Raw genomic sequence first — 11,614 nt, 5'->3', positions numbered from 1 at the left:
ATGTCAATTATATGTACAATGATAGTGCTAAAATTTTCCATTATATGTGCAATGATAGTGCTAAAATATGTCCATTATATGTACAATGATAGTGTTAACATATGTCCATTATATTTACAATGATAGTGTTAACATATGTCCATTATATGTACAATGATAGTGTTAACATATGTCCATTATATGTACAATGATAGTGATAAAATATGTCCATTATATGTACAATGATAGTGATGAATCTGTAAGTCATGTGTAAAATGATACATGTAGTGCTAAATTTAGCCAAATATGTGTAACATGAAACTGCTCTATTTAACCCATTTTTCTGACGTCAGTCTATTGTTCTAACAGTGGATTATTTTTCAAGAATCCACTGACCACCATGTTAACTTAAGATTAGAACTTCTAACTTACGATAGTTTATACCCTCAAAAACGGGGGAGAAATGAAAGGTTCGAACTGACGCGTATTTACGACAGTAAAGTCTGTAGTTCATGCATGATACCACTAGACCACGAGTGATGATATAAATTATTAATTAAATATCACTCTTATAGCGTATATCTGTCAATGCATGTCAATACACTGTATTTCTGTCGTTTTGTTATCTAATAAAATATATAAACACTATAAATCAATGAATTATGAATATTACTTATTAGTACAATTCCTAAACATCCATGTACAAGTTACACTTATCACTTTTAAAATACAAGGCCTTTCCCTTTTCATCATAGCAAATGCTTACTTTAAGTTTTATGATTATTATGATATCAAACTATGGTCACTTAGTTTTTCTTTGATTGATTATACATGGTCCAAATATACATCAACATTCAATTGACACTCATATGAATAAAGTGTGATAAGCTACAACTGCAAAAATACTTCTTTGACGGTGAAACCAAAAACAAACTCGTCAACTTTATAGTAAAAATGAAATATAGATACCTTTAAGATTAAAACAATATGTGAGTAGAGAAAAACATTACAAAAAATATCATCCCGGGTACTAGCCTTGAACTCAGCACTGTTGGTAGTTTTATGTTCTTTCGGTACCAACTACTAGACTAGACTAGACGATCACGGCTATGAACAGCTTGCATGTTATCGTTTACGAATCCACTACTTCTTATCAATTCTCTACTACATAATGATCATACAAACTTGTAAATTCTTAATGAAAGTGAAAAATCTGTAAACTATCTGAATAAAGATAGTGCTAAAATCTGAAACTATCTGAACAATGATAGTGCTAAAATCTGTAAACTATCTGAACAATGATAGTGCTAAAATCTGTAAACTATCTGAACAATGATAGTGCTAAAATATTTCAATTGTTATGTACAATGATAGTGCTAAAATATCTCAATGATATGTACAATGAGTGTGCTATGATCTGAACGTCTCATTCATTTGTTAATGAAAAAATTCTATACAAACCAAAAACATGTATCAACAATAATGATCAATTCTTTAAAGATGAACACTGTATATAAAAAAAAGATTTTAAAACAAGAATGTGTCCAAAGTACAGGAATCCCCCTACCTGCACTATCATTTTCCATGTTCAGTGGACTGTGAAATTGGGGTCAAAACTCTTATTTGGCATTAAAATTAGAAAGATCATATCATAGGAAACATGTGTACTAAGTTTCAATTTGATTGGACTTCAACTTCATAAAAAACTACCTTGATTAAAAGCTTTAACCTGAAGCGGGACAGATGAACGAACAAACGGACGGACGAACAAAAGGACATATAATGCAGAACAAAACAAAGGTATATTAGATGAACTATCGCTCACAAAAGTTTTTCATAATAACACCACTAATGGCGAAAGGAAAGAAAATAAAACTGGACCTCCCACTTCGTATCGAGAACAATTGTTTGTTTTACCATCTAAAACATTGAAATAAACAGTATAACATATATACATGTGGAAGTTTCTCTCAACATCACAGCTACAACTAAAATTGTAGAACAGACAATTTCAATTGAATGAAATTTAATCTGTCTCAATATTAATGTAGTCACAAATTTACCACAATGCAACAAAAGTTTTCAAGTTCAGGTTATCCGTGACTTTAAATCCCGTACGGGGCATGTGCATTTGATTATAATCTTAATTGACTAAGATTGTCAGTTTTCCTACCTAATGTCGTGGTTCTCTCCAGGCACTTCACCTACCTCCACCAACAAAACCTGACCTCCTCAAGGTAGCACATTAGTGTTGAAAGTGGCGTTACACAGCACTCAATTTATCAGTCAATCAATCAATCAATCAATCAATCAAGTAATCGGTAGGATCTTCACAGCACCCCACATCATGGCCAATTACATGTCTTGCATAATAAACAATAATTGGTGCCACATTTGTCAAAACAGACATGCATACGTTATTAATATTACTAGTCCGTATTATCTTTCTCTAATTATACAAACAACTCTGAACATTTTGAACTGCTTCCGATTTCAGACTTTATAGTTATATCTCTCCCCTGTCACAATGCTAACTTAACCAGGTATCTAAATGACAAGCTGATCAACATAGATTATAATCAAACAGACTGGCGTTTATTTTAGTTGACATAGAATAAAGTTGAGACGCTATTTTCAATGTTTCATGAATAAACAAAAAGGTTCCATTTATTCATAAAAAAATGAGGATTTAGTTGCATGAATCCTTGAACTTTGAAAAATATACTTAATTTATGATATAAATGGTTTGATAACAATTTTCCTCCCAAATAAGTTTAATTGAACTGTCATTACAAGAAAAATTTCTTCGTAGATGTAGTCTCCAACATTCCCATCTGACATTTTCCTGCCAAGCTTCCAGATTGTGGTGCATATTCTGGATTCGTAGCTAATTCATTTCTCACATTTCTTAATATCTCCTCGATATGTTCCTCATTGTATTTATTCTTGGCAACAGACAAGAAAGCTCTTATGAAAAATGCTCCTTCATGTATATTTCGAATTGATATATATCCTGTAATTTAAAAGAAAAACTGTAACTTTTATAATTAACTAGTTGTTCCAATATTTTGTTAGATGATGGAATTTTAATTTGTTGTTGTGAAAATAGATCATTCATACTGACCCAAAAGACTGCATCAAACAAATAGAATAGAAGTAAACATGTATCACTTTATATAAATGAAGTATTTCCCACCGTAATAGAAATAAATATTGCATGCATTATCTGCTTATTGAGTCAGCAACATCTACAGAAACAATTTGCAAAATTGTAACTCAGACAAGAGTGCACATGCTGAAATGTCTTGCCTTCTTCACTTATCATTGACATATATAATGTATATAGTCCTAAATATAAAGCTTTACTACAACTATCACATACAATTAACATGATCCAAGAAAATGAGGTCAAGGTCAGATAAACCAAACGAGAAATACATGTACACCTTACAATCATTGACATCACTATATATTAGGGATCTCAACAAGTACTCGATTATCGCTCGGTTCCTCCGAGTATCGAATACCAAAATGATACTCCACTAATCAGTTTCTGTTAGAATGTTGTTGATTGATTAAAGGAAATATTTTCTATCAAGAGCGCCTCCTGTGAAATTAAATATTATTCAAAATAAAGTAAAATACGTTTCGAAAGTTGGCGTTTAATTGTCATTTAAAATTCCCTCGAACAGAGGTAGCTAGCTACGTAGAAGAGGACATTTCCAATGCTTACACTTTTAGCTAATCGTGTCTTATTCATTCCACCACCTCTGTCAGAGCAAATATTTTTTATCAGCAATACTGTTAGTTACGTTAAAAAGTCGAGAAATTGACTCGTCCCAGAAAAGTTGAAAAGATAATATTTCTAAATAAAAACATAAATAAAAAAATATTTGTACAACCCTGTGTCGACCCCCAGAGAATGGTTAAAGCCATTATATGATTAGTAAGTCATAATTATAACACCTTTGATGATCACTTAATGTGTTTTTGCACGATTCACAAATACTGTTGTTTGAGTTTACAATTTTCTAAAGATGTTTATTGATTAATTGATCAGATAATTGTCAGTTTACATAATTAGTGTATGTAGTAAATGAGCTAATTAGGATATACAATTTCTGGGACTATTTAATGAGGTCCTACATTTATGTATCTAATAATGATGAGAGTTTAACATCCATTAGACAACGAATAACCAACAATAGGTAACATGGATATAGTTTTGTGTTTCCATTTTGTAAATATTTTACCGAGCCAATACTTGAGTATCACTCGGTAAATCAAACGAGTACCCGATTAATAAAACTTCACCGAGTTCAGAGGCGGATTTAGGGGGGGGAGCAGGGGCAGAAAAAAATTGGTTGGTTATATAGGAAATCAATGAATCGTGACGGATTCCCCCCTTAGGCAGTCAGTGGTCCCCCTCTTATGAAAATTTCTAGATCCACCACTGGAGTTGACATCCCTACTATATATATTTGACCTATTACTTATAGTTACTAAGAAACAGACTTAACCAAGCAAACTTAACATTCATGATTGACCAATGAACCATGATAAAAGTTCAAAGTCAGATGAACCATGCAAGGCAGACATGTACATCTTACAATTCTATATATGCATTAAATATAGTTGACCTATTGCAAATAGTATATAAGAAACAAACGTAACCATGAAAACTTAACATTGACCAATGAACCCCACCAAAATTAGGTCAAGGTCTGATGATACCTGCCAGACAGATATTAACAGCTTACAATCCTTCCATACACCAAATATACTAGACATATTGCTTATAGTTAAGAAAAACAGACCAAAACACAAAAGGTGAACAGTAAGTTACGAAACGTGAAAATGAGGTCAACGTCGAATAAACATGATAAAACCTGCGAGACTGACATGTACATAATAAAATATGTCTATACACCAAATATAGTTGACCCATGCATTGCATATAGTGTTAGAAAAAAAGAACAAAACTCAACAATACTATACTTTGACCATTGAACCATGAAAATAAGGTCAAAGTCATATGACACCTGCCAGTTGGACATGTATACCTTACAATCAATTCATACACCAAATACATTGTATAGTATACCTATTGCATACAGTATAAGAAAAACCTGACCAAAACACAAAAACTATAACCACTGAAAATGGAGTCAAGGTCAGATGACACTTGCAGTTGGACATTTACACCTTACAACCCTTCCATACACTAGCTATACTAGACCTATTGCATATATAGTATCTGAGATTCGGACTTGACCACCAAAACTTAACCTTGTTCACTGATCCATGAAATGAGGTCAAGGTCAAATGAAAACTGTCTAACGGGCATGAGGACCTTGTAAGGTACGAACATACCAACTATAGTTATCCTATTACTCATAAAAAAAAGAGAAATTAACATTACAAGAAATCTTTACTTTTTCCCAAGTAGTCACTGAACACTGAAAATAAGGTCAAGAACAATATACATGTGACAGACGGAATCTTTGTTACATATAGATGCCTCATGTTACAAAGTTTCTGTCTGTCACATGTATATTGTCCTTGGCCTTATTTTCATGGTTCTATATACAAAGTATGCAGCATACAGGTCTTCCACCTTCTTTTAAGAAGCTACTTAACGCCGTCGCAGTCGGATCACTATCCATATGTCGAGCTTTCTGCGACAAAAGTCGCAGGCTCGTCAAAAATCACATTAAATCTCAAGATATTTTGTATTGATGTATTTAATTACACTTTTTAATGGCCTCCAAAAATTCAAAATATAATCCACAAAACCAATATTACCAATGAGGGTATTATATATGAAATCTGATATAACTCCATTTGAGCGTTTTACAATAACATAAGGAATGTTATGACATTTTCTTAAAGAATAAACTAATAAACAAATATCTTGAAGAATAACAAAGACAAAGATCAGCATTGAAACACTGCACTTTTGAAAAATGATTATTTGTTTACTAAGTCTTACCTTCAATATTGCAATATACGATAAAAGAGTCCATATATCAATGAAAACTTCACTTATGTTCATACCGTCCAGCAGTTAAAAAGAGTATATACCCAGTTAATGGGTAGAATGTACTCGAAAAGCAAATCAGCATTTACCCAGAATGCCCTAGACAACGATCATTTGCAGTCTCTTTTTAACTTTTTATAAGATATTAAGACAAACTGTTAACTCCGCTAGAGCATCTTACATTATGTTGATATTAAATACCACTAGTCCTTATAGACTAGACGTTAAAAGTGAGCAGATCACTGATTCAACAGATGGTAGCCTTGAAGTCAAAAGTGACCAGATCACTGTATCAACAGATGGACACCGTGAAGTTAAAAGTGGGCAGACCACTCTATCAACAGATGGAAGCCGTGGAGTTAAAAATGGGCAGTTCATTTTATCAACAGATGGTAGCCTTGAAGTTAAAAACGAGCAGTTCAATCTATCAGCAGATGGTAGCCTTGAAGTTAAAAGTGAGCAGATCACTTTATCTACAGATGGTAGCCTTGAAGTAAAAAGAGAGCAGACCATTCTATCAACAGATGATAGCCTTGAAGTTAAAAGTGAGCAGACCATTCTATCAACAGATGATAGCCTTGAAGTTAAAAGTGAGCAGATCACTAAATCAACAGATGGTAGCCGTGAAGTTAAAGGTGAGCAGACCATTCTATCAACAGATGGTAGCCTTGAGGTTAAAATTGAGCAGACCATTCTATCAATATATGGTAGCCTTGAAGTTAAAAGTGAGCAGATCACTCTATCAACAGATGGTAGCCTTAAAGTTAAAAGTGAGCAGACCATTCTATCTACAGATGGAAGCCTTGAAGTTAAAAGTGAGCAGACCATTCTATCTACAGATGGTAGCCTTAAAATTAAAAGTGAGCAGACCATTCTATCTACAGATGGAAGCCTTGAAGTTAAAAGCGAGCAGACCATTTTATTAACAGATGGTAGCCTTGAAGTTAAAAGCGAGCAGATCACTTTATCAACAGATAGTAGCCTTAAAGTAATAAATGAGCAGACCACTTAATCAACAGATAGTAGCCTTGAAGTTAAAAGTAAGCAGATCACTATATCAACAGATGGACGCCGTGAAATTAAAAGTGAGCAGACCACTCTATCAACAGATGGTAGCCGTGAAGTAATAAATGAGCAGACCACTTAATCAACAGATGGTAGCCTTGAAGTTAAAAGCGAGCAGACCACTTAATTAACAGTTGGTAGCCTTAAAGTAATAAATGATCAGACCACTTAATCAACAGACAATCATCGACAAAACGCATAAAGACAGTTGAGATACAGTTGAACACAAGCATTGGCTGGCACTCAATTACCAGTCGATGATGTTGAAAAAAATTACCATTTCACGTTTCGTTCTATTAACAAGAACTACAATGAATCTCATTTAGAATATAATCCCAATGGTCAAGAACCGACCAAAAATCTACTTATAGAAACCTATTTGTATTTGCCTGGCCTGTTCAACAGATTTGAATTTTGACATGTTGAAAGGCATCAACCCATTTCTGCTGAAGCGAGGTTGGAGTCATATCAGTTTTTGTCATCATGTTTTCCCGTTATACTATTGCACTTTGTATTTCTTATCTGGTCTTTTAATGTTGAAAAAAAGTTTTATTTTCCAACCCATCAACATAAACAGCATAACATTTTCACATATCACATGTATCACGTAGAAAAAGTAAGTCAACTTAAACATAAACAAAGTATTAAATACAGTTTACCTGGTGTTGTTGCATATGCTACAATAATGTCAGCATCTGTTGGAACATGTTCAGAATAATAACTATGAGCATCAGTAGATAACACTTCTGATAAGCCAGATGGCTTACCTACAAATCCTGGTTGAAACACAGACATTTCAACAGAATTTCTTCTTTGCCTGTTTCCACATGTTCCAGGAAATTCATCATACCCTTCAACATGTCCAGTATGGATTTCAGTTTCAAAACAATCAGACACAACCACTTTTTCCTGCTCTTCTGTTTCACGACAAGCTTGAATGAGGAATACTTTTGGTTTACCTGAAATTAAATTAAAAAGTTAATAATACTTGACGTTAATTGTCGAAATCAGTTTTATGGAAGGTCGTTCACATTATCCCAACCAGTTGCAATCCTCATTGATGCTTCATTCATGATACAATACTTCAATGACAGTTGTCACTAGTCATACTATTCGAACCAGTTTTACTCCTCAAGTATGTAACTATTCATGATCCAATACTTCAATAAAATTTATTATTGATATTTTAAGAAATTTTCCTTTGATCTTACGGACAGATAATTTCCTATCTCAGCACAGTAGAGTAATATGCAAAATTATCACTAGAAACAAAGAGCGCACGTGCTTGTTGTCAATGAAATTAACAACTATCATAGGTAAAATAGTGATAAACAGATTATCATTGGACATCTCAACTTGATTAGTTTTCTCACATTCTGGCTCAAGCGAGAAAATCAATCTCGTTGAGATGACAAACGATGATCTATAATCACTAGTCATACTATTCCAACCAGTTGTACTTCTCATACATGTAACCATTCATGGTACAATACTTCAATAAAAATTGTCACTTGTCACGTAATGTGATGAACATACTTAGCATCTAAGGAAGTAACGTTGACAAGCAAAACTAAAAATAAATGTGTAACTAAGAAGGTTGTATTAAAGGACGTCAGTTAAACCATAATTATCTGCTTTATTTCAAGTTACTGTTTGAAAAAAAAAGATATCTGTCAATACTTTGAATAGTTCTTAAAGTACATTGACAATATATGGAAACAATTAAATAAGTTTTGATAAAATACCCGTTTGCACTTTTGTCTAATGTTTTGATCATAACTTTTTGTGCAAACTTGACTGCCATTTGATGTCAGAGTGTCTTTCAAGTTTCATCAATGCAATCTTTACCACATCCGATACAATACTTGCTCATGAAAACCATTTTCAAAAGCACAGATGAAAACAGACTATATTGTTAAGTTTGACCTCGTTTAATATAAATTGAAAATCCACACATCTTTAATAAGGAAGGTAGAAAAATTCACAAAATTTGTTTGAAAGCCTTAATGTCAAAATCTGTCAACTAGTCAGGTACATGTTCATATCAAACATAAATATCCTGTTTGGAACACCGTCTAATGCATTTATAACTGCAGAACAGAAATTCAGAAGAACTAACAGGCCGCATATTTACCAATTAAGACATCACAAAACCAGTTATAATTGAGTAAACAAAGAATGGAAAAAATTCAGTAATTCATGGACTGCAGACGGTTGAACATGTTTTTAAAAGATAGCATCAACTGTGATATGATTTCGAAAATCAATTCCAGGATTTGTCGTCGACACATTGGTTGATTGATGGTGTTTTAACGCCACTTTTCGGCTATTTCGTGACGACCAGTTTCTATTGGTGGAGGAAGCCGGACTCCCCGGAGAAAACCACCGACCTTTGATTGGAAAACTGATATCCCTAGTCAATAAAGCATGCAGTCGAGTGCACACTCGCAAACGGGGTTCGAACTCACAACTTCAGTGTTGACTGGCTAGTGTTTACAGTAGTAAAACTACTCGGACAACTTGGCGACCGAGACCTTGGTGACACATTTATGTAAAAGGAATGATGTCAAATGACCATTTTCAATTACAGTGTAAATAGAGGTTAACACTTACCATTAAATTTGCCTCCGGTTTTGTTTTTGAATGGCTTTTTTATTTCTTCCACTGTTATTAATTCATTTTTTGTAAGAATTCCATCCTGAAATATTTCACAAACAGTTAAAATGTAAATGTCTCCTTGTATGAACTATTGTTTACAATATCCCAGCTCCATGTCGTTCTGCTCCCAACAGAACATATTCATTGTCAACCATAATAAAATAATATATGCTTATGGTTGTGAACTGTTTATACTCTTATGATTGTGCACCGTTATCTATTTCTTGCATGTAAAGATATGTCTCGTATCACAATGCACGGGGGAGTGTGTACGAAAACTGTGTTCATTTGATTGGCTAATCCAGCATCATGAGACAATATAAAGACCCATTTGCTATTTATAAGGTCATCAGCTAGTCACACTAGAAGCTCGATTTCAGTCTGAAACGGTCATTTTTGTCTGATCACATCTTGATTGACTGGATTTACCGCTAGAGAAATTCGTCAAGATATTTCAGATCGTTGAGTCGCCGTTCAGATCGATAGCCTCATCAGGTAAATCAGTTCATTAAGGCGTATCAAGACGGATAAGACTGAATCGTCTAGCGGGTTGTTTGGACCAGTTAAGACCATGTCAGACCAAAACAGACCATGGATACAAAGTTACGTCAAGATGTTGTCAGACCGTGTCCAGTCGTGTTCAGATTTTAATCATTTGGACACAAAACGAGTGAAACTTTCTCATTGTTTATCAGGGGTTGCTCCCCTTTTAAAAATAAAATAAAAGTTAGAAAGAAGACGGTTTATGTTAACTGAAAGTCTACCACGTCCCTTTAATCATGTTAATTAAATATAAAAAAAATCAATCAATTTGAATTCTTACTACATCCTATTTAACATGTTTTGTATATTTTAAAAAGTAGCTCAAAGTCATACTGCTGAACAAACCGCCGCGAAATGACTAAAAAAAATTCAACAGATTGCCGAAATAACATTTATTCATTGAATGTAAGCACCTGAACCTTTATATTAAAGGTTTACAAGTGATTACAATACATGTTTTTGCAATTACAGACTGTCGTGAGTGGTGAAAAATTTGTCATGTTGACGCAATAGATCATTTTTACACCCTTATTAAATAATTACGGATGTCGGTCGTGAACACTTGAAAACGCGTGATCTTAATAATTATGTTTAATTAAATTTAAGATGTAACATTTTTTAATATTGTAAATGAATGCATTCATTTAACTTTTAATGTTGGCTATATAAATTGCATTTGAGTGAGGCAGGGGAAAAAAAATATATATATAACTAGAATCTATGTCTTTTCTCGTTTTCCGTTTACTGTCATGCCATTGTCCGTTCATTTTTGCCAGACTCATGCGTTTGACTTTCCATCTTTATTTTTCAATTAGTCTATAATTCGAGAGCCTTTTATAAAAAAATATTACACACCAGAAGACTTTGTTAAAAGATAAAGTTTGAATATTATAGCAGAAAAAGGCCAGTGTACCTGAAGTACATTTGAAGACCAAGTTATATATATTACATGAATACAGCATAATAAAGCTGGTTTAATTTGAATTACTATCCATTCGGGACATTTTCCGACGATAATTAATCAAATCTGACAAGTTTGATTAAAAACGGAAAATACGCCCGTAAACGATTTAACGTTACCGTACCCTCTTTACTTGTCGCATGTCGGCATCTGCAAATTTACTTTACACAAAATCGTTGACATGCCATGATGGTAGATGAACACTACAGCACAATATAAGCTGAGCTGGAATTACAATTGGTGAGTAGAAATGAATAATATTTTAAAACATGCCTATCAGACATGAGAATAATCATTGATCCGGCCAATAGTTTGAAGGAAAGATGTTTACATTTGTTACATTTGTGCATACAGGTATGAATTGACTT

At 33.5% G+C, this 11,614-nt stretch overlaps 1 protein-coding gene across 1 annotated transcript; it reads right to left on the bottom strand.

The window, feature by feature from the left end:
• Positions 1-440: 440 nt before the first annotated feature.
• Positions 441-11,388, bottom strand: LOC134691509 (caspase-7-like). The gene is made up of 4 exons (XM_063552056.1): positions 11,371-11,388; positions 9,698-9,782; positions 7,744-8,043; positions 441-2,992 (listed from the first exon to the last, which is right to left on the bottom strand). Exons 1-4 carry the CDS (start codon positions 11,386-11,388, stop codon positions 2,769-2,771), a joined length of 627 nt encoding a protein of 208 aa, XP_063408126.1. The 3' UTR covers positions 441-2,768.
• Between the last annotated feature and the right edge of the window lie 226 nt (positions 11,389-11,614).

The sequence above is a fragment of the Mytilus trossulus genome, chromosome 11 (assembly GCF_036588685.1).
Source record: "Mytilus trossulus isolate FHL-02 chromosome 11, PNRI_Mtr1.1.1.hap1, whole genome shotgun sequence".
NCBI lineage: Eukaryota > Metazoa > Mollusca > Bivalvia > Mytilida > Mytilidae > Mytilus > Mytilus trossulus.
Note: the sequence above shows the minus strand (reverse complement) of the source record. Positions and strands in the feature narration are given on the sequence as shown.